This window comes from Macaca thibetana, chromosome 11, assembly GCF_024542745.1.
Source record: "Macaca thibetana thibetana isolate TM-01 chromosome 11, ASM2454274v1, whole genome shotgun sequence".
NCBI lineage: Eukaryota > Metazoa > Chordata > Mammalia > Primates > Cercopithecidae > Macaca > Macaca thibetana.
In genome coordinates, this window is record NC_065588.1 from 105,269,814 (window position 1) to 105,293,340 (window position 23,527).

Sequence of the window (23,527 nt, forward strand, 5' to 3'; positions counted from 1 at the left end):
CTTGGGCAACATGGCAAAACCCCATCTCTACAAAAAAATATAAAAATTAGCCAGTTGTGATGGTGTGCACCTATAGTCCCAGCTACTAGGGAGGCTGAGGTGGGAGAATCACTTAAGCTGAGGAGGCAGAGGTTGCAGTGAGCCAAGACTGCGCCACTGCACTCCAGCCTTGGTGACAGAGATAGACCCTATCTCAAAAAAAAAAAAAATTAAAAATTAAAAAAAATGAATGAGGAGGCTGCACCAGGCTCCTGAGGTGTGACCTGTGGCCCTAAAGCTCACTGACTTACAGTTAGTTCTTTTGTCCCCAGTCTGTGAGCATTTTCAGAGTTGAGAATTGAGAATTTTAGCACCCAGGGGCAATGTGGGTGGTTCTGCTGGCACCTCCTGAGACACTGGCATTTCCTCGAGGAACATTCCCAGCCCCAGAATCAGGGGCCTCTGACAGAGGAGACCCACGTGTGTTTGTTGTTTCTAATGAACTGTTGTGAGAATCCCACATCAAAGAATCTTCAGGGAGTCAAGCCTTAGACATGTGTGCTGCTGCCTGCTGCCTCTGCTGTTTGGCTGGATGAAAAAATTATGTCAAAACCTGGGTGTTCCAGCCTGTTGGAAACAACATGTATCAAAATGAGGCTGAGGCCCGGCGTGGTGACTCACGCATTTGGGAAGACTGAGGTGGGAGGATCCCTTGAGCCCAGAAGTTTGAGAGCAGCCTGGGGAACATAATGAGACCCTGTCTCTACAAAAATAAAAATAAAAATTAAAATTAAAATGAGGCCACGTGAGGTGGCTCATGCCTGTAATCCTAGCACTTTGGGAGGCTGAGGTGGGTGGATTACCTGAGCTCAGGAGTTTGAGACCAGCCTGGGCAACATGGTGAAACCCCATTTCTATTAAACTACAAAAAATTAGCCAGGCATGGTGGTGCACGCCTGTACTCCCAGCTACTCGGGAGGCTGAGGTGGGAGAATTGTCTGAACTCAGGAGCCAGAGGTTGCAGTGAGCTGAGATCACGCCACTGCACTCCAGCTTGGGCAACAGAGTGAGACTCTGTCTCAAATAAATAAATAAATAAATAAATAAAATAAAATGAGGCTGAACATTCTGTTATCTTGCAGAGCTTTTGGCTTTGGATTTTGTCATCTTTGGCACACCAGATTGTTGACCCTGGCGTCCACAGGTCAACACCCAAGCAGTTTTAGGTATGGGCCGTGGAAGGTGGTGTCAAAAGACATAATCACAGCAAATTTAGTTGAAAACTCGAATTGGCTTTTATTTACAATTCTAGAATCATGCAGCACCTCGTTCTGTAAAATAGAATGGCTGTTCCGAAGAGTTGAGCAGAGAGGAGCTTGGCTTTATAGACAGCACAGGGCTGAAGAAAGCAGAAACAAGGCTTTCTCTTGTTTGTTTGTTTTGACAAAGAGGAGCTTCATAGTGTTTTCTTTTTCTTTCTTTCTTTCTTTTTTTTTTTGAGACAGAGTCTTGCTCTGTCACCCAGGCTGGAGGCTGGAGTGCAATGGCGTGATCTCGGCTCACTGCAACCTCCGCCTCCCGGGTTCAAGCGATTCTTCTGCCTCAGCCTCTTGAGTATCTGGGACTACAGGAGCCCGCCACCATGCCCAGCTAATTTTTTGTATTTTTAGTAGAGATGGTGTTTCACCATCTTGATCAGGCTGGTCTCCATCTCCTGACCTCGTGATCCACCCGTCTAGGCCTCCCAAAGTGCTGGGATTACAGGTATGAGTCACTGCGCCCAGCCCACTTCATAGTTTCAAAGTGACTTTCCTTATAGGGTTAAAACAAATGCAACTTTCTTATGTTGGCTCAGGTAAACTGGACCCCTTCTGATTGGTTGCTATGAATCTCCTGTTTTTTAGAAAACTGGTCAGTTTCAAAGTTCAGAATGATTACGAGGCAGCTGGCCAGGAGTGATTCATTTTGATTTGGTCTGTTGGGACTGAGCACAGGAGCTCAGTTCAAAACCATGGCCTCCCATACATTAAAATTTTGTTTTAATTTTTTAGATTTGGGAGTTACAAGTGCAGTCTTGTTACTTGGATGTATTTCCCAGTGGTGAAGCCTGGGCTTTTACTGTAGCCATTGCTTGCATAGTGTACATTGTATCTATTAGGTAATTTCTCATTCTTCACCCCCTTCCACCATGCCACCTTTCCGAATCTCCAGTATCTATTATTCCATTCTTTTTTTTTTTTTTTTTTTTTTTTGAGACGGAGTCTCGCTCTGCCGCCCAGGCTGGAGTGCAGTGGCCAGATCTCGGCTCACTGCAAGCTCCACATCCCGGGTTCACGCCATTCTCCTGCCTCAGCCTCCCGAGTATCTGGGACTACAGGCGCCCGCCACCTCGCCCGGCTAGTTTTTTGTATTTTTTAGTAGAGACGGGGTTTCACCGTGTCAGCCAGGATGGTCTCGATCTCCTGACCTCATGATCCGCCCGTCTCGGCCTCCCAAAGTGCTGGGATTACAGGCTTGAGCCACCGCGCCCGGCCTATTATTCCATTCTTTATGTCCGTGTGTACGCTTTATTTAGCTCCACTTACAAGTGAGAACAAGCATAAATTCTGCTTAAGGGTGGTGTGTGCAGGCCAGCCAGCCAGCTGCATATAACCAGCTGGAGCATTGAAGAAATGAAGCCTGACACAAAAAGGCCAATATGGTGAGCAAGAATCCCTGTTAGTTGAATCCAGGAAGCTCCTCCTGAAAAAAAAAAGTTATTATTTTTCTTGAGGTCAGGCACAGCGGGTCACGCCTATAATCCCAGCACTTTGGGAGGCCGAGGCAGGCGGATCACAAGGTCAGGAGTTTGAGACCAGCCTGGCCAACATGGTGAAACCCCATCGCTACTAAAAAAAAAAAAAAAAAAATACAAAAATTAGCTGGGCATGGTGGAGGGTGCCTGTAATCCCAACTGTTCAGGAGGCTGAGGTAGGAGAATTGCTTGAACCTGGGAGGCAGAGGTTGCAGTGAGCCGAGACTGCGCCACTGCCCTCCAATCTGGGCGACAGAGTGAGACTCTGATTTGAAAAAAAGAAAAATTATTATTTTTCTTGATAAGTTGCTAAATAATCTGTATCCTCTGGCAAATCTTCTTACCGTTTGAGGTCCTGTTTCTGCAAAATGGAAGCAGGGGCTAGAGGTTTAAGCTAGTCCAGACAGGATCCAATCCTTGCCCCATTTCCAAGACAAACAACTAAGGCCTCGGAGAAGAAGCCAGGGGTATCTATTCAAGGGTTCTGACTCACGTGGAAGCCACAGTGAAGAAGTGACTTGTATTTGTGGATCTGCTTCTGCCCTCTGCAGTTTCCTTCGGCAGTCACTTCACTGCTGCTCTGCCCTGGAAGGCCACCTCCTATATTCGCCTCTTCCTGCCAGGCCAGTAGCTGAGAGACTGGCAGGGCACGGATGGAAAATGCTTGTGTCAAGTCTGTGGTTTGGGAGGAAGCTCTTTCTGAAGTAGTCTTCAAGGGGCCTTCTCCTTCCTGTGGTGCCCATAGCATCCCAAAGTTCTCACAATTGTGTTCTTGTTCTGGGGCTTTGCACTGGCTGTTCCCTCTGAACTGAAACACTCTCTTTCTCCCAACCCCTGAACCCAGACCTCCCACCAGGGCTAACTTCACAGGCATGCCCTGTGCTTCAAGGGACCCCGCGCATGTTTTGATGCTCTGTTGTCGTCGTCTTGAGATTCTTTTTTGTTTTGTTTTTTTAAACATGATCTTGCTCTGATACCCCGGCTGGAGTGCAGTAGCATGGTCATGGCTCACTGTAGCCTTGACTTCCTGGGCTCAAGTAATCCTTCCATCTCAGCCTCCCGAGTAGCGAGGACTACAGGCACGTGCTACCACAGCTGGCTAATTTTTTTATTTTTGGTAAAGATGAGGTTTTGCCATTTTGCTCAGGCTGGTCGGAAACTTGTGAGCTCAAGCAATCTGCCCACCTCGGTCTCCCAAAGTACTGGGATTACAGGCATAAGCCACTGTACCCAGCCCGAAATTCACAATATTTTTTCAACAAGGGGCTCTGTGTTTTCATTTTGCACTGGGTCCTGCAAATTCTGTAGCCAGTCCTGCCTCTACTGCTAGCTCTTTGCCGATCAGTCACTTCCTCAAAGGGCCTTTCCTGTCCCCTTCTCACATTTAAAATATCTACCCCCCAACCACCTTCTGTATCTTTATCAATCACTCTGATTAGTTGTCTTTGCAACATTTAATTATTTCTTGAGATTATGTCCTTTTTGTTTGTTTGTTTTGACACAGTCTCACTCTGTCACCCAGCCTGGAGTGCTGTGGTGCAATCTCAGCTCACTGCAACCTCCACCCCACAGGCTCAAGCAATCCTCCCACATTAGCCTCCTGAGAAGCTGGGACTACAGGCATGCGTCACCATGTCTGGCTATATATATATATTATATATATATATAGTTTGTTTGTTTGTTTGTTTGAACGTATTTTTAGTCGAGACTGGGTTTCACCATGTTGGCTAGGCTGGTCTTGAACTCCTGAGCTCAAGCAATCCACCCACCTCAGCCTCCCAAAGTGCTGGGATTACAGGTGTGAGCCTCCACAATCAGCTCCTAAAAGATTACGTCTTTTATTTTTTTTATGATCTACTTGGTTATTACCTGTCTCCCTACCCTGGAAAGCAAGTTCCTTGAAGGCAGGGCCATATTTATAGTGGTCTCTGTTTTTCCCCACTGCCTAGGCTGGTGCTGGCTCATGGTAGGCTGTGAATATCTGCTAACTACATGAATGAAATGAGCTGCAACAAGCTTGCCAAAGACAGAATTCTGCATTACAGGGGAATGTGAAACACGTGATGAATGAGTGTGGGCATGGATGAAGGAATGAATGAATGAACGGATGAATGAATGAATGATGAATGAATTAATTAACAGGTGAATAGGCATTTTATAGTTGTTGCTCTTTAGCAGCAGTAAATTTTTGTTTTCATAAAATTCTTTCTGCATGTATCTTGTGACTTTGGAGACTAGTTCTGGGGTGAAACTCCAATTTAAAATTTTTCTTCTGTCTCTGATAGGATCATGCAAACTCAGCCTTTCTGTCCTTTCTCCCAGCTGGCAAGGGCTGGCTGAGAATATGGATCCAATGACCTCGTGCTGTGCGTTAAGATCTCTCCTCCCATCTCTTTCCCTTTGGGTTCATATCAGGGCGGGGATTAGAACTTGGCCTTTCCTTCGACTTGGAAACAGTCCCCAAGGGTTGGAATTCCTATGCAACACTTAGAAACAGCGCTAATGAGAACATTACATGATGTGGCAAAATCGCTGCTTACATGCTCTGAAATGAGCACGGTTACAAGAACCCCCTATTCCCATTTTGTGGACAAACAGCATGCGGTTAGTGCATAGTGGGCCTATGATAAGACACTCAGGTTCAAAGCCACCTCTTCCTAGCTTGTACCCCTACTTAGTATGACCCTATGCGGCGCACATGTGGACTGAATGGAATGGGACAGGTTCAGGATTGCTGAGATTGCAGCTGGAATCCTGAAACTTAAAGCTATGAAACTGAAGTTCATAAATTAGTGGTGAACTCATTTGGCAGCAAAACCTGTCCTGAATTGATGTGAAGTTATTTATAGTCAGTATTTATCTTATTCTGCTGCTGAAATATTAATATGATGATGTGAAACAGAAAGTTTTACTTTCCTAAAAACAATAATTTCCAAGTTCCAAAGCACTTCAGGCCTGGGAATTTCAGATAAGGGATTATGGACTATATATAACATGCTTAGAACAGTTCCTGGCATATAGTAAGCACGAAAAATGCTTCTGCTTAGTAAATGTGCCTAATAAATGTGTGTATGTGTGTGTATATGTATGTGTTTGTATGTGTGTGTCTTAGAGAGACTGTAAAGAGTGTCTCCAAATAGTAAATAATCATGTTTATGTGGTATGATTATGAGTGATTTAAATTTTCTTCCGCATTTTCTAACTTTCTGCTCTAAATATCATTTTATAATGCATTTTAACAATAATAATAAAACAGTATAAAAATTGTGGGAAAGAGTAAACCAATCATCTCACTTCCTAGAAAGGAAGCTGAAGCCCAGAGAGATTCCAGGCCTCCCAGCAAGATAATCAGAGGCCCAGAGCACCATTTGAACCCAGACCCTCGTTAGATGTGGATGTGAAATCAGTCAATCAACTGCCGGTATTAGTGTCACTGCCTAACCTTCCCCCAGGGGGCAAGAGGCTTGGGTTCCAGGATGGGCACCTCTGGCCTCCTCCTAACTTGTTCTTTCTATTAGTGGGAAGGGTTGGGAGATTGATAGTTTATGGACAACCTTTAAGTTGTATGAGCTTGAGGACATCATCTACCTTCTCAGGGGCCAGACTGGACACTCTGAGGTTCTTTGTGGCTCTAACAGTTGGTGGCTTTGTTCCTTTATATGTGGAGGAATGGACAGCAGGGAGGAGGCTGGGAGATAGAGAAGGAGAGTAGCTGGAAAATGGGGGAAAAGTTTGTTAATTTCAGGCAGGCTGAAGCAGGAGGATCGTTTGAGCCCAGGAGTTCGAGGCTTCAGTGGGCTATGATTGTGCCAATGTACCCCAGCCTGAGCAAAGGAGCAAGACCCTATCTCTCTTAAAAAAAATTGTTAATTTAGAACCATTTTCTCCCTGGTAAATGACCGCAGGTGGTCTGGGTTCTAGGCAAGAGAGAGGACACACTAAGGGATGAAATGGTGGGTGGGGAAGCCAAGGTTTGTCCCATCCATTTGTTGGCCCAGGAGCAGTTATTGCGACCCTGCTGGGTGCCAGGCACTCAGCTGGCACTGCAGATGCAAAGATGGTGAGATACAGCCTCTGTCCTTAGGGAGGCCAGGGCAAGGGGTCTGAGAGCCCACAGGCCAGGGCATTCCCCACCATTTTTACAGAGAGTTGTGGAGTAGTTAAGAGCACAACATGCTGGTGGCTGAGGCTGGAGGCTGGTATGCTGGCTTCTCCACCTAGCCATCATGTGACTTGGGGGAAGTTCTGTGACTTTCTGTGCCTCCGTTTCCTCTAAAATGAAGTCATAGTGTTACCTCCCTCACAGGGTTGGGATCAGGCTTTATTGACTTGCCGTGAGCACAACACTCAAAGCAGCACCCATGGTGCAATCATGGTCATTAGATCCAGTGCACGGCATAAGGGCCCAGGACCCACAATTAGGTCTGGATTCAGAGCTCTCCTCTTACCTCTCTGAGCTGCAATTTCCTGCTCTGTTGAGGCAGGATAATACTAATGCCTATCGTAGAAGATTGTTGAGATCGAGTGGGAGCAAGTGCTGGGGGTGGACGGCTCAGAGGTGGTTCAGTAGCCATTAGTTGGGTGGGCTTCCTCCAAAGTTCTTGCCTGTGCTCATGGTTATTCCCAAGCCCTGGCTGGGCTTACACCTTGAAGGTGTAGTAACCTGTGTCCACGGAGGAGGAAGAGGATTGAAAAGGCAGGTAAAGTGTCCCGATAAAAGGATAAAGTCCAAAACAGCAGATGAGTGCTGAAGCGTCCCTTCCTGCCACCGTTTACGACCATGTTGGGATCACTGAGGTAAGAACAGTTTAGCAAGGCAGACCTCGGATCCCAGGAAGGCGAATGACGCTCTGTGGGGTCTGGACATGCAGAGCGGGGCCTGCAGGTGAAGGTAGGTGAAGGAATACCAGGAAAGGGAGCGGACACCAGGGACCTGGCATCTCCACTTTCCCAGATAGCAGACTGGGTGGGCTTGCAGTGCAGCCTCCCAGCTGCTTGTTCGTCATCCCAGCCCACACCTCTTATCAGCTCCAAGCTGGGAGCAAGTCAGGAAACTAAATTGTCTATAAATATTTTTATGTGCCCCTGAGTAAATGCCAAGGATCTTTCCATAATGTTTAATTTATTCATTTATTGACTTAGGAAGGGGCTGGCAGAAACTCTCTTTTCAAGTCTCTTTAGCTCCTAAAATGTTTTCTTTTTCTTTTCTTTTCTTTTTCTTTTTTTTTTTTTTTGAGATGGAGTTTCGCTCTGTAGCTCAGGCTGGAGTACAGTGACGCAATCTCAGTTCACTGCAACCTCCGCCTCGCGGATCCCGGTTCAAGCAATTCTCCTGCCTCAGCCTCCTGAGTAGCTGGGATTATAGGCACGCACCACCATGCCCAGCTAATTTTTGTATTTTTAATACAGACAGGGTTTCACCATGTTGTCCAGGCTGGTCTTGAACTCCTGACCTCGTGATCTGCCCTCCTTGGCCTCCCAAAGGGCTGGGATTACAGGCGTGAGCCACTGCGCCCGGCCTCCTAAAATGTTTTCTAGGAGCTTGGGGGAAAGAGGATCCCTGTCTTTGAGTTGTTCTTGTATTAAGTTAATACAAGGTACAGAGCAACTAACCATTCATACATTCCCCTCCCCCTTAAGCATCACTGCCCTTTTTTAGAAAAATCATTCACTTCTGGTCTATACTTAATGTCAGTCCCCCCACCCATATATTGAAAGGGATTATTTCATTTTGCTTTTCTGCAAAAATGAAGGCAAATTATATGTGGATAATTTTATAGATGAGGAAGTGGAGAGAAGGGATTTACTTAAGGCCATCCGTGAGGGGAAGGATAAATTCAAGCCCATGGATGGCACGGTCTTTCCACCATGCTGCTGGTCATGTGCATACGGATTTTCTTGTTGATTTTGTGTGTGTATTGTTCATTGACCTGGGTTTTCCCTCTGCAATACCAGCAAGTAAAATTGAGCCTCTAGGAAGTCTGAGAGGAAGGGCTTAATGCATGAGACAGCAACTACTGCCATGCTTGAACTGTTTCATCAAAAAGCACAACTACAGATGTTTGTATAAAGGTGGTGGTGTGCTTGGAGGTGGATATTAGGTTGGTGCAAAAGTAATCGTGGCTTTCGCAATCCCTTTTAATGGATGGCAGAAACTGCAATTAGTTTTGTACCAACTGAATATTATTCATTTCTTTCCATCTTCTATTCCCTAATAATGCAATTAGAGAAAAATGCAAGGTCATGATCACTATGATGAAATGACGAGCCCACCCATCTAAGTGAAATCCCTTATTTGAGACCCTGGGTCATAGTGAGATGCGTGAGGCTGTCTTTCAGGCTGTATTAGCAGAGAAGTAAGAATATCTATACAGTGTTTAAGTAGTGTCGGGGTTTTTGCAATAGAGAATAAAAATCTAGAGCAATACAAGTATGCTGGCAAGCCGTTCTCTTCTGCATGATCCTAACTGACTTTGGGTAGGGTTGGGGTATTTTGAAATAGCTTCATTTCTTGATTTTCATTGCTTTCCCTATTTTGAGGTGGTTACATTTACACTGGGGACATTAGGGGGGCAAACACTTGTTGGTTTTGGTTTGAAACTCTAAAAATCGGGATATAGTGGGTTACTTTTTTGGAGGAGGTGAAAACAAGGCTGTGAACACCTTCCCAGAAACTTGAAGAACTGAGAATTTTGTTTATCTGTTTTTTTTTTCTTAAACCTGTTGTTGAAATGTTATTTAATATATGGTTAGAGCGTAGCTATCCACTGCTGTCAGGCATGGCTGCTTAAACAAGGGCCAAGGGTGTTTATGTTCTGGCCAAGTACTTGGTACCCCCTGGAAGTGTGGCCCTGCCTGTGCCTTTTCTTTTCTTTTCTTTTCTTTTGAGAAAGGGTCTCACTCTATTGCCCAGGCTGGAGTGCGGCGAGATCATGGCTCACTGCAGCCTTGGCTACCTGGGCTCAGGTAATCCTCCCGCCTCAGCCTCCTGAGTAGCTGGAATTATAGGTATATATCACCTTGGAGGCTAATTTGTATATTTTTAGTAGAGATGGGGTTTCACTAGGTCGGCCAGGTTGGTCTTGAACTGCTGGCGTCAAGTGATCTGCCTGCCTTGGCCTCCCAAAGTGCTGGGATTATAGGCATGAGCCACTGCACATGGCCTGCCTGTGAAGTGAATTTAATTGTATTTTAAAATTTGTTCTTATGTTTTTGTTTGTGTGTTTGTTTTGAGATAGTCTTGCAATGTTGCCGAGGCTGGAATGCAGTGGCCTGATCTCAGCTCACTGAAACCTCTGCCTCTTGGGTTCAGGTGATTCTCCTGCCGCAGCCTCCGGAGTAGCTGGGAGTTCAGGCCACCTCGCCACCACACCCAGCTAATTTTTGTAGTTTTAGTAGAGATGGAGTTTCACCATATTGGCCAAGCTGGTCTTGAACTCCTGACCTCAAGTGATCTGCCCACCTCGGCCTCCCAAAGTGCTTGGATTACAGGCATGAGCCACCGTGCCCGGCCTGTTTTCATAATTCTGATACATTATATTTTTACACATTTATAGGATACATGTAAAATTTTGTTACATGCATAGAATGCATAATGATTGTATGGACCAAGGGAAAAACTTCTGCTTTGCCCTCTGAAGTTTCACTGAAAAATTAACTTGTAAAAGGCAGATTAGTTGGAGAAAAGGCGCACAAATTTAATTAACGTGTACACTGAGAGAACCACAGAGTGATTACCCGGAAGAGAATTTACTGGCCGGCATTTACATTATTTTTGGTTTGTTTGCTATGAAAGTAGGCTACCTTTATTATTATTGCGATGACTTCTAGGTAGTGTTTTGGTTCTTTGTATTTATTATAATATTACTTGAAGAAGCACTCATTCGTTTATTTTTTATTTTTTGAGATGGAGTCTCACTCTGTCACGCAGGCTGGAATGCAGTACCGCCATCTGGGCTCACTTCAACCTCCGCCTCCTGGGTTTAAGTGATTCTCCTCAGCCTCTTGAGTAGCTGGGACTACAGGTGTGCACCACCATGCCCGGCTAATGTTTGTATTATTAGTAGAGACAGGGTGTCACCATGTTGGCCAGGCTGGTCTCAAACTCCTGACCTCAAGTAATCTGCCTGCCTCAGCCTCCCAAAGTTCTGGGATTACAGGCATGAGCTACCAGGCCCGGCCTCATTCATTTATTCTAACTGGAATCAGTTTGAGTTCAAGACCCTGGGCTCTGGCACTTCAGATAACATGCATCTCTGGGCCTCAGTTTCCTTATCTGTATTATGGGGATAAAAACAATAAGATTGCCATGAGGATTAAGTGACACAGAGGAACAAAGGAGCACTTAGTAAATGTTAGTCTTACCAGTTTATTTCGCATCACCGGGCTGCTGGGGTCTTCTCTGTCCTGGAGGCACTCGCTTTAGTAGCGGACCCAAGTGGTGGAAACTGCGTGCTAGAAGCACACTGGGTGATCGCGCGGCCACCTGTCCCTGGGAGTGGAGGTGAAAAGATGAGAGAAACCAGGAATTTGGAAAATAAAAGTCGACTTGACAACAGGGACTTTAAACGGGCACAGTGGCGACCTCTGACTCACATTTTAAATTTCCCATATTTTCCACCGCTTCCCTATCGTGTGTGTATTCAAGCATATCAATTGCCGCCAATATGTAGGGGTGTGCCACCCTAGAACTCTTCTGCAGTCGAGGAGCTGGGGAGCAAAGCAGAAGAGAGACTTTAAAAAAAAATATCTCCGCAGCTCACTTAGGCTGCCCAAGGTCAGCGGCTGGTCGGAGATAGGCCGGCCCGGGGGCGGGGCTCTGTCCGGAAGGAGGGGCCTTCCTGGGGCGGGGTCGGTGTGGGGGCGGGGCCTGGGCGGGCGCGTAGGCCCGGGACTCTGGCGCGCACGGCGCATTTCGGGATGGAGCAAGCGCAGCGCGAAGTTGGGCGCCCGCCGGCTGCAGCAGAACTCCGCCCGCGGCGCTCTAGGACCGCATCTCGGCCTCCGGGTCGCGAACTGGCTGTCCTGCTGGGTCCTGGGCCTCGGGCCGGCTTCAGGCGGTTAAGGGGTGCATGCTCTGCACCCCTGCGGGAGCCCGGTGGGATTGGCTGGCGGGGTGGTCAACATGAGTCCTGCCAAGTGCAAGGTCTGTTTCCCTGATCGCGAAGTAAAGTAAGTAAGCCTGCAATTGGAATGACCATGATCTTTTACAAACTTATGCAGTCTTCCCTCCCCTTGAAGTCAAGCTGTATGTCCTCTTAGCACCACCCCCTTTACCCCCACCCCTATCCAAAGAAACACGGGCTTGAGTTGGCTGCTGGGGAGATGGTGCCTGCCTTGGAAACTCCAGCTGGCCTTGGCGGGAGGGGAGGAAGGAGGCTGGACTTGGGGATGACGTTGCTTGGAGGAGGGTGCTTCGGAGCACACAGGTACCTAAAGATCAGCCCATGGACAGGGTCACCCCTTACCCGCTTTCTTTCCTTGGCCTCCAGAAGGCTGATGGTTGTGGAAGGCGGTCTTTTTGAAGCTGAAGCCCGGGCGAATCGACACGAACTTGAGCAGGCATCTCATTTAGGGTCATTTTCTGAGCAGATTAGCGTAGGCATCTCAGTACCTGAGTGCTTTGTAGCTCTACCTACTTGGTTTTGTTTCTTTTCTTTTTTGTCTTCATTTTATTGCACTTAAAAAAAATTACCAAAGTGATTGTCTGTGGTTGACAATTCAGAAAATTATAGATAAGCAAAAAAGAGGAACAAAATCACCCGTAATTCCACCCCTGTGATGTTTGTTAACAGTTGTATGTTCTTCAGCTTTTTTTTCCTGTGCAGATATGTTTTAACTTATAAACTTGAATCATGCAGAACATTCTGTAACTCACTTTTTCATTCAACATTAAGTATTTTTCTAACACAGGGCTTGGCAAACTATGACCTGCTGCCTGTTTTGTTATGGCCTGCAAGCAGAGAATGGTTTTTTCATGTTTAAGTTATTGAAAAAAAAGTCAAAAGAAGAAGATTGTTTTGTGACACGTGAAAATTACATGAAATTCAAATTTCAGTGTCTACAAATAAAGTTTTATTGGAATGCAGCCAAGCTCATTGATTTATTATTTATGCCTAGTTTATGGCTGCTTTTGTGCCTCACTGGAGGATTTGAGTGGTGGGACAGAGACTGACCAGATCTAAAGTATTTACTCTCTGACCCTTGACAGACAATGTTTGCCAATCCCTGCCTACAACACACTTTTACTGGATCCATAGTGTTCCTTTAAATGGGTGCGCCTTAAAATGTATGAATAGTCCTGGCCAGGCAGGGTGGTGCAAGCCTGTAGTCCCAAATACTCAGGAGGCTGAGGAGGGAGGATGCTTTTGCCTAGGAGTTGGAGGCTGCAGTGTGCTATGATCGTTCCTGTGAATAGCCATTGCACTCTAGCCTGGGCAACATAGCAAGACCCCATCTCTGAAAAAAAATGTGGTCAAGTGTGGTGGCTCATGCCTGTAATCCCAGCACTTTGGGAGGCCAAGGCAGGAGGATTGCTTGAACTAGGGAGTTCGAGACCAGTTTGGGCAACATATGAGACCCCCATCTCTACTAAAAAAAAAAAAAAGAAAATTAGCTGAGGATGGTGATGCATGTCTGTAGTTTCAGCTACTCGAAAGACTAAGGGAAGAGGATTGCTTGAGCCTGGGAGATCAAGGCTGTAGTGAGCAATGATTGTGCTACTGCACTCCAGCCTGGGCAACAGAGCAAGACCCTGTCTCTTAGAAAAAAGTATGAGTAATCCCCTATAAGTAGTGGATATTCAGGCTGTTTCTCCTTTTATTTATTTATTTTTTTTGCTATTATCAACAGCACAGTGAGGAATACCCTCGTAGCTGAATCTCTGCCTCCATCCTTTATTTTCTTAGGATATGTTTACATGGTCCATAAACATTCATGCATACCTCCCATGCATAAGGCCTGCATCTGGTAGCAGGAAGGGTCACAAAAATGTTTGGAAACCATGACCTCCGCCCTCCAGGAACTTGGGTTCCACCGGGGAAGGCAGATGTCTTCTCAGTAACTCCAATTCAAAGCTGATGGGTACAACAGTAATAGCCACTACCATTCATGGGGTGCTTTAAGTGTGCCAGTACTTTGTAGGTGTGGTCTCATGCCATCTTCAAAATGCCACTGTGGGGCACTCAGTGGAGGCTGTTGTACCCTTTCTCAAACCACTTTAATGAAAAAAACAAACAAAAAACCTCACAGGAATTTGGAATTGTCCCAGCAAGTCCAGGACATGGGGTCACCCTATTTATAATAATATGGACATACTTTGTTGGGGGACTGCGTCGTTCCTCTCTTAGCTTAGAGTGGCTAAAAAGATGGATTTGGATGATCCAGCTTTGCCACCAAGCTGTGTGATCTTCTGGAGCAGGTACCATCAAGCCTTGGAACTTCAGTTTCCCCATCCGTCCAAGCGACTAGCCCTCATAGGCCTCTCTGGAGTTCATTATTATTATTATTGTTGTTGTTGTTGTTATTATTACTAGAGACAGTGTCTTGCTCTGTTGCCCAGACTGGAATACAGTGGCATGATCACGGCTCATTACAGCTTCAGCCTCTGGGCTCAAGCAGTCCTCCCACCTCAGCTTTCTAAGTAGCGGGACCGCAGGCATGCGCCACCACACCCAGCTAACTTTTGTATTTTTTAGAGAGACAGGGTTTCACCATGTTTCCCAGGCTGGTCTTGAACTCTTGAGCTAAGCAATCCTCACAAATCCCAAAGTGCTGGGATTTCAGGCATGAACCACCATGCCCAGCTCTTTCTTGGTTCGTTGAGACTCTGTGTGGAAGTTGCTGATCTTGAGTACTGCCCTGAGTCAGCGTAAACATTGATGCAAACTAATAAGTAACACAGAGTTCAGTTACGAAAGAGCCCTCTGGAGTTGGGAGACATTTGGGATCTTGTCCTGAAGGCTTGGGCCATCTAAGAAGCCAGAACTCCTAAGTAGGTGAGGTCGCAAATGATGACTGATTTTCCATGGCATGAGAACGGGCTCACAGTTCAGAGAATAGAGACATGAGTGTGGATCAGAGTGCAGAAGGGCTTGAAATAAAGTTGGGGATGAGGAGGCAGAATTTGTTTTTTAATGAGTCCCATTTCACTGCCATGCAATTCTGCTCTGAAAGGCCAGCTGCCTGCATGCAAATATTGGCTGTAGACCTATAAGGGGTTTTCGTTCTTGGCTACATGTTAGAATTTCCTGGTGGGGGGATTTTGAAAAATCTAGATGCTGGGTACCCCACCTCTACCCACTAGAGATGCTGGTGGGACCCCAGCATCGGAATCTGATAAAGTTCATCATGTCAGGGTCGAAAACTCGTGCCTAGCCCGGGGTCAGCAGACTGCTGTTGTAAACGGTCAGACAGTAAATAGTTTTGGCTTTGTGGCCATGTGGTCTCTGTTATAACTACTCAGCTCTGCTGCTTCCTGCACCAGAAGCCATAGTTATGTAATGGAACAGGCCTGGCTGTGTTTCAATCGGTTATTATTTATGGATGGGGAAATTCAAAGTTCATATAATTTTTATGTGTCACGAAACAGGATTCTTTTGATTTCTTTTCTTTTTTTTTTTTTTTTGATGATTTAAAAATGTTGCCTAGGCACGGTGACTTATGTCTATAGTCCCAGCACTTTAGGAGGCCAAGACAGGAGGGTTGCTTGAGGAGTTTGAGACCAGTCTGGGAAACATGATGAAACCCCGTCTCTACAAAAATAAAACAATTAGGTGGGCATGGTGGTGCACACCTGCAGTCCCAGCTACTCAGGAGGCTGAGGTGGGAGGATCACTTGAGCCCAGGAGTTTGAGGCTGCAGTGAACTATTTTTGCGCCACTGTACTGTAGCCCTGGCAACAGAGGGACACCATGTCTCTATAAAAAACAATTTAAGGCTGGGTGTGCTGGCTCACGCCTGTGGTCCCAGCTCTTTGGGAGGCCAAGGTGGGCGGATCGCCCTGAGATCAGGAGTTCAAGAACAGCCTCGCCAACATGGTAATAAAATTACAACCTGTCTCTAATAAAAATACAAAAAAATGAGCATGGTGGCACACACCTGTAGTCCCAGCTACTCGGGAGGCTGAGGCAGGAGAATCACTTGAACCTGGGAGGCGGAAGTAGCACTGAGCTGAGATCGTGCTGCTGCACTCCAGCCTGGGAGACAGAGCGAGACTTCCTTTCAAAACAAACAAACAAACAAAACAAAACAAAAAACAATTTAAAAAGTTAAAACCACTCTTAGCTTGTGGGAGATACAAAAACAGGTGGCCGAGTGGATTTGGCCCATGGGTCCTAGTTTGCCCACCCACCCCTGGCCTAGCCAAGGTAGACATCCCAGGGGTACTGATGGGGTAGGTGGCTTGAGAAATTTCCAAGGGTCCATTTCTGGAGAGTGTGGTTTTGTGCTGTTTGAACGATATCAGCCTTTACTGGGCTACACAGTGTTCTTTCTTGCTTTCTTGTTTGGAAGTAGTCGTAATTACAGCATTGTCTGGCTCAGAATCAGCTCTCAGCAGTGTGGGTAGCCATTACCATCTCTATTTTATAGAAGAAGAGAGAGGGGAAGGAATTGAAGGTCTGGTTAATGCTGGGGCCCTAGCCTGGTGGCCCAACCTGGGCTTCTGTAATGCTATGCTGCAGAGGCACATGGTAGCTAAAGTGTTACAAGCTGTTTACTTTGGCTAGGCCCAGGGACAGACTGTTAATTCCATCATGTGAGGAAACTGAGGCACGGAGTATTGAAGTAACTTTCTCAAAATTACACGTTATAAGCGGTAGATTCCAGCTTCAAAGCCTAGGAGGATGGTCGCAGTCTACCAGAGTTTCTAAACTGCAGCTCTTTTGACACTTGGGGCTGTCCAGTTCCTTGTAGGGGGCTATCCTGTGCATTTTAGGGTGTTGAGCAGCATCCCTGGTCTCCACCCACTAGATGCCAGTAGCACATCCCCCAAGTTGTAACAACCAAAGGTGTCTCCAGGTATTGCTCCCCGGGGAGCAAAATTTCCCCCAGTTAAGAACTCAGGGCCAGGCGTGGTGGCTCACCCCGGTAATCCCAGAACTTTGGGAGGCCAAGGTGGGCAGATCACCTGAGGTCAGGAGTTCGAGACCAGCCTGGCCAACATAGTGAAACCCCGTTTCTACTAAACATACAAAAATTAGCCAGGCATGGTGGCGGGCACCTGTAGTCCCAGCTACTTGGGAGGCTGAGGCAGGAGAATCGCTTGAATCTGGGAGGCAGAGGTTGCATTGAGGCGCAATGGTGCCACTTCACTCCAGCCTGGGTGACACAGCTAGACTCTGTCTCAAAAACAAATAAACAAACAAAAAACAACTCAGCATTATCCATGTTTGTCTCTTATTTGAGAGGCAATATAGGAGGCCATATGTATAATGCATGTTTTAAAAGTCCAATTAATAGAGGGGCTTCCATTTATCTCAGACTGTCTTTCTGCCTAGAAGTTAGATTCTGAGGTCAGCTAGAGTTGGATTAGGAACGGGGCTCTGCCACTTGCCAGCTATGTAACTGGAGGTAAATGGTCCTCTCTGAACCTCGGTTTCCTCATCGTGAACCTGGAGATGACAGCCTCCTCCATACAGGGCTGTGGAGATTCACAGAGAAGCCCCCTGTGCCCAGTCCATAGTGGGCAACCGAGAATGTTTATTTCCTCCATTCCCGATACTATTCTGCCTGGTCTTGTGCTCCGGCAGCTGACTGTATTTGGTGTTTGGCTGACACCTCTGCTGTTGGTTGTACCTCAAGTCATTTATAAAGTCACCTTGAAACATTTCAGCTCTCACCCTTGCCCAGCTGTGTAAGGACAGGACTTCTCACTGGACAATGGCACTTCGGATGATCCTCCTTCAGTGGGAGCAAATGCTGGCTGAAGGTCAGCCCTCTAGAGCCAATGTTGGTTGGCTTCCAGCTTTATCAAAAAGAATTAAAATAGCCACTTGCCTGGAGATTGGGCCTGAAGCAAGGCCAGTCCGGCAGCTTTGTGTGTTCGCTTGCCTAGCCTGCGGTAATGGGCTCGTGACCTGCCTGATGGAGGGGCTCTGTCACCAGTTTTGAAATCAACATGGTGGCCAAGAATGGTTTTTTTTCCCCTTAGGCCACAAAATGAAGTTTTTTTTTTGTTGTGCTTTATGTCAAATTGCTGGAGTTTTAATGTTTGTGTGTGTAGACATGGGAGGTCTCAGACTTTCTGAAGCTGAAGGATCAAGCCAGCTAGTCAGGGAAGGTTGTGGACAGAATGAGGGGTGCGGCTGTGGGTGGGAATGTCAGTTAGTACAACCTCTGTGGAAAGCAGTTTGGAGAGTTCTCAAGGAACTAAAAATAGATCTGTCAATCTCTCCAGCAATCCCACTACTTGGTAGGTACACAAAGGAAAAGAAATTGCTCGGTCAGATTTTCTTTTCATTGGGAGGATCTTAACATGACTGGTTGAAAACAATAAGTAAAATTAGCATGGAGTCCAGTTGTGGTGGCTCACGCCTGTAATCCCAGCACTTTGGTAGGCTGAGGCAGGTGGATCACTTGAGGTCAGGAGTTCAAGACCACTCTGGCCGACATGTAAGATACAAACATTAGCCGGACATGGTGGTGGGCACCTGTAACCCTAGTTGCTCGGGAGGCTGAGGGAGGCAAATTGCTTGAACCTGGGAGGTGGAAGTTGCAGTGGGCTGAGATCGTGCTACTGCACTCCAGCCTGGGCGACACAGTGAGACTCAGTCTCAAAAAAAAAAAAAAATAAATAAATAATTATATCAAAAAGACACCTGTACTATTCACAGCACTATTCACAGTAGCAAAGATACGGAATCAACCTAAGTGTCCATCAACAGATGACTAAAGAAAATTTGGTGTGTATATATATATATATATAAAAATTTGTTTATGGCTCAGTAGTATTCTCTTGTGTGTGTGTATGGTGTGTGTGTATATATATACACATGTATATATGTACATGTATCTATGTATTATATATAATGTGTAGACACACATATGGGTAAGTGTACATATATGTACATATATACATGTATCTATGTGTGAGTATATATAGATATGTATGTATATGTGTATACATGTACACATATATACACACACCAGGGAATACTAGTGTGCCCCAAAAAAGAATGACATGTCTTTTGCAGCAACATGGATGCAACTGGAAGCTATTTTTTAAAAATTATTTAATTAATTATTTAATTTATTTTAAATTAATTTCTTTTGAGACTGGATTATGAGACTGCCTAATTTTTGTATTTTTTGGTACAGATGGAATTTTGCCACGTTACCCAAGCTGGTCTCGAACTCCTGGGCTCAAGCAATCCACCCACCTCGGCCTCCCAAAGTGCTGGGATTATAGGTGTGAGCTCCCGCACCCAGCCGAGGCCATCATCTTAAATGAAATAAGTCAGAAAGTCAAATACTACATATTCTCACTGTGGGAGCAAGATAGTGTTTCCACATGGATGTAGAGCATGGAATAATAGACACTAGAGACTTGGAAGGATGGGAGGAGAGTGGGATGAAATACTACCTATTAGACACAAGGTGTACTATTTGAGTGATGGTTACACTACAAGTCCACACTTCATCACTACATAATATATCCATGTAACAAAACAACACTGTACCCGCTGAATTTATACAAAAAAGAATGGGGAGAGTGGGTGGGTCAGGAGCAGGCCTTGGGCTTCATGGAGCCTGAGCAGACGAGTGGCCTGCTGCTCTTCCCGGTTAGGTTAGGAGATCAGCTGCATCTCTGCATCACTGCACTGAGTGTAATATAGCACTTACTCTGCACCAACACTGCCTTTTACTTACTAGGTCTTGATGTATTTAATCCTCAGAACCTTATTTAACCTTTATTTCTATATATTGACTTATGAATGAAGTATGTGTTTTTATCCCCATTTTACATATGGGAAAGTGAGTGTTTTGCCAAAGGGGCACTGGAGTGGCTGTGGCTTTGGGTGTTCCTGTTACAAAATAAATAGCTTTATTCTTATTGAAAATAACACATCATTGCAGAACATTTTGTAAAACATAGCAAAGAGGTAGCGGCTGTTAATACTTCAGCATTTTTTCCCCCAGATCAGGGGTCTGTCTGTAAATGATGTTCCTTGGGTTGCATCTCTTTTTTTGTAAATAAATAAAGTTCTTCTCTCTTTTTTTTTTAAGGTAGAGTTTCACTCCGTTGCCCAGTCTCGAGTGCAGTGATGTGATCTTGGCTCACTGCAACCTCCACCTCCTGGGTTCAAGTGATTTTTGTGCCTTAGCCTTCCCAGTAGCTGGGACTACAGGCGTGTGCCACCATGCCCAGCTACTTGTATTTTTTAAATGTGAATGGGGTTTCACCATGTTGACCAGACTGGTCTCAAACTCTTGCCCTCAAGTGATCCGCCCATCTTCGCCTCCCAAAGTGCTGGGATTACAGGCGTGAGTCACCATGCCCAGCGTAGCATTAACCTTTTAGAAGCTGGAAAGTAGATGAATGAGTGGTCACTGGCTTAAGGCTGAGTCCTAATGGAGCAGTGAGGAAAGTTGGGGACCCCTGGCCATATGTACCATAGAACCCCCAAAAGGCATGGTGTCTGGCAGCAAGGGATGCCCCTGGAGCTGAGGGGTAAGGAGGGTACCAAAATGAGAAGGACTGGGTGGAAGACTCCCAGGTCCCCTCCCCTGTCTCCTGTGGCGGGGGCTGTCCACTTCAACCCCAACAGAAGGCAGCAGTTCAAAGGGACATATAGAGTGTCTTGGGAGAGGGGATCGACAGGCACAGTTGAGGGCATGGGGCCTATATCCCAAATAGGAAGATAAGGGTCCGAATAGGTGCTGAATGCTTAGAACTTCCCCCTTCCCCTCGGGGCTCCGGGCTGACCTTTACGGTCCAGGCAGAAGACTGGAAAACTTCTCCCTGGGGAATGTGGCGAGAGAGAGAGAGAGAGAGAGAGAGAGAGAGAGAGAGAGAGAGAAAGACACTGAAGATACTGACTCAGGGGATCCCCAGCACACAGCCCCTCCTACCTCACCCTACATTGAGCACAGGGTCAACCAGGTCCACCACAGTCTTAGAAATTCTGTTCTCACTCATAGTCACAAGGTTGGAACCAAAACTTCCCTGACATTTGGGTCCAGTTTCTTTTTCTTTTTTTTGAGACAGAGTTTTGCTCTTGTTGCCCAGGCTGAAGTGTATTGGCACCATCGCGGCTCACTGCAACCCCCGCCTCCCAGGCTCAAACAATTCTTCTGCCTCAGCCTCCCGAGTAGGGGGGATTACAGGTGCGCACCACCAAACCCGGCTAATTTTTTGTATTTTTAGTAGAGGTGGGGTTTCACCATGTTGACCAGGCTGGTCTTGAACTCCTGAACTCAGGTGATTCACCTGCCTTGGCCTCCCAAAGTGCTGAGATTACAGGCGTGAGCCACCGCGCCCGGCCCTGAGGTCCAGTTTCTCATATATGAGTCAAGGTCCAAACCAGCAGACGCAGGAAGCTTGGAAGAAACAGAAACTACGCTGGAGAAGAGAAGCTTAAAAAGCTCTCATTAATATCCTCGTTGAGGTCAGACAGGATGTTGCACTCATAGGAAGAGGATGCTATAACAAAGGGAACATTTGCAGGCCAAAAACAAGTTCGTAGACATCAAAAACATGATAGCAGAAATGAAGAACTCCACTGAATGTTTAGAAGATGAGGCTGAGAAAATCAACCAGTGAGTAGAAGAAGAGAGCGAATAGGAGAGGGGAAAAATACATAAACCAGTAGGCCAGTATAGGAATTTCAACATCCAAATATAGGACTTCGGGAAAAAATAGAGAAAAAAAGAGGTAAGGACATCAGCAAGGAAGTATTTGTTTCTTTTCGTTGTTGTTGTTTTTTGAGATGGAGTCTTGCTCTATTGCCCAGGCTGGAGTGCAGTGGCGCAATCTTGGCTCACTACAACATCCGCCTACTGGGTTCAAGTGATTTTCCTGCTTCAGCCTCCCGAGTAGCTGGGATTACAGACACAGACCACCATGCCCGGCTAATGTTTGTATTTTCAGTAGAGATGGGGTTTCACCATGTTGGCCAAGCTGGTCTCTAACTCCTGACCTTAAGTGATCTTCCCACTTCAGCCTCCAAAAGTAGGGATCACAGGCGTGAGCCACCATGTTCATCCCATCAGAGAAGTATTTGAAGACAAATTCCCAGGATGGGAGTTTCCAGATTGAGAGGGCCTGAGAGATGTGCAGCCTCATTGGTGGAAGCAGACACACACCTGAACCCATCACTGTGAAATCGTAGAGTTCTGGGGACGGAGGGGCGTTCCTATAAGCATCTGGATATGAAAAAACAGGTCACCTACAAAGAATCAGGGATCAGAATTACTCTCGTTCTAGCAGCCTCTAGAAGCCACAACACAATGGCACAAGGCTTCTAAAACTCTGAAGAAGGTTTTCCTTCCTGGAATTTCTTTTTCTTTGGGATAGAGTCTCGCTCTGTCGCCCAGGCTGGAGTCCAGTGGCGTGATCTCAGCCCACTGCAACCTCCATCCCACGGGTTCAAGCGATTCTTCTGCCTCAGTCTCCCAAGTAGCTAGAATTACAGGTGCACGCCACCATGCCTGGCTAACTTTTGTATTTTTAGTAGAGATGAGGTTCACCATTTTGGCCGGGCTGGTCTCAAACTCCTGACCTCAAGTGATCTACCCACCTCAGCCTCCCAAAGTGCATGAGCCACCACGCCTGACCCTCCCTAGCATTTCGTACACAGCCAAGCAGTAAGGCTGAATGTGAGGGCAGGAGAAAGGCTGAAGTGCAATGGTGTAATCCTAGCTCACTGCAGCCTTGACCTCCTGGGCTCAAGCAATCCTCCTACCTTAGCCTCCTGAGTAGCTAGGACTACAGGCAGGTGCCAGGCAATATGCCTGGCTAATTTAAATTTTTTTTTTTTTTGAGATGGAGTCTGACCCTGTTGCCCAGTCTGGAGTGCGGTGGCGCAGTCTCGGCTCACGGCAACCTCCGCCTCCTGGGTTCAAGCAATTCTCCCTCCTTGGCTTTCCAAAGTGCTGGGATTACAGGTGTGAGCCACCATGCCTGGCCCTGAATAGCCTTTCTTAGAAAGCTACTTGAGGATGTCTTCCACTGAAACCAGAGGGTAAACCAAGGAAGAGCAACACACAGGAGACAGGGAACAGGGGATTCAACATAGACTCAAGGGAATCTCCAGGGTGATGGTGATGAGGAAGCCCAGTCAGGAACAGGGCAGGGTAATTGAGGGCATCTTGTCATGCACCCTGCTATTTTACCATCTTGTTAAGTGGATGAAACTACTGGAGGATATGCCCCAGTGAAACAAGGGAATCTACCAAGAAAGAGAGCCACCCAATCTCCCAACTTAGGAATCCAACCACAAGGAAAGGCAAAGGGAATTCTAGGGATGTCAGCAAAGGGAAGCCCCAAAGCGATGATGGTGTAGGGGCCTAGAGGACAGCCAAGTACCTTTGGAAGGAGAACAGAGGCCTCCAGGAGAGATGTCACCAGTGGAAAAAAAAAAACAGAACTGATCAATTATTTATTATTATTATTTTTAGTAAGATGGGGTCTTGCTATGTTGCCCAGGCTGGTCTTGAATTCCTGGGCTCAAGCAGTCCTCCTGGCTTGGCCTCCCAAAGTGCTGGGATTACAGGTATGAGCCACCTCATGTGGCCTGATCAATTATCTTATGT

General features: G+C 46.3%; 1 protein-coding gene across 3 annotated transcripts in view; it reads left to right on the top strand.

Moving 5' to 3' along the window:
• The window catches only part of ACACB (acetyl-CoA carboxylase beta), a 162,990-nt gene that overhangs the window by 23,254 nt on the left and 116,209 nt on the right, over positions 1–23,527 (top strand). Inside the window, exon 1 of one of the 3 annotated variants that reach the window (XM_050749627.1) lies at positions 11,686–11,944. The exons of the other annotated variants lie outside the window; for them this stretch is intronic. Coding sequence (XP_050605584.1) covers positions 11,898–11,944 — 47 coding nt within the window. The 5' untranslated portion in view covers positions 11,686–11,897. Of the gene's footprint in view, positions 1–11,685; positions 11,945–23,527 lie in introns of those variants that run through there. 3 annotated transcript variants of the gene reach the window in all.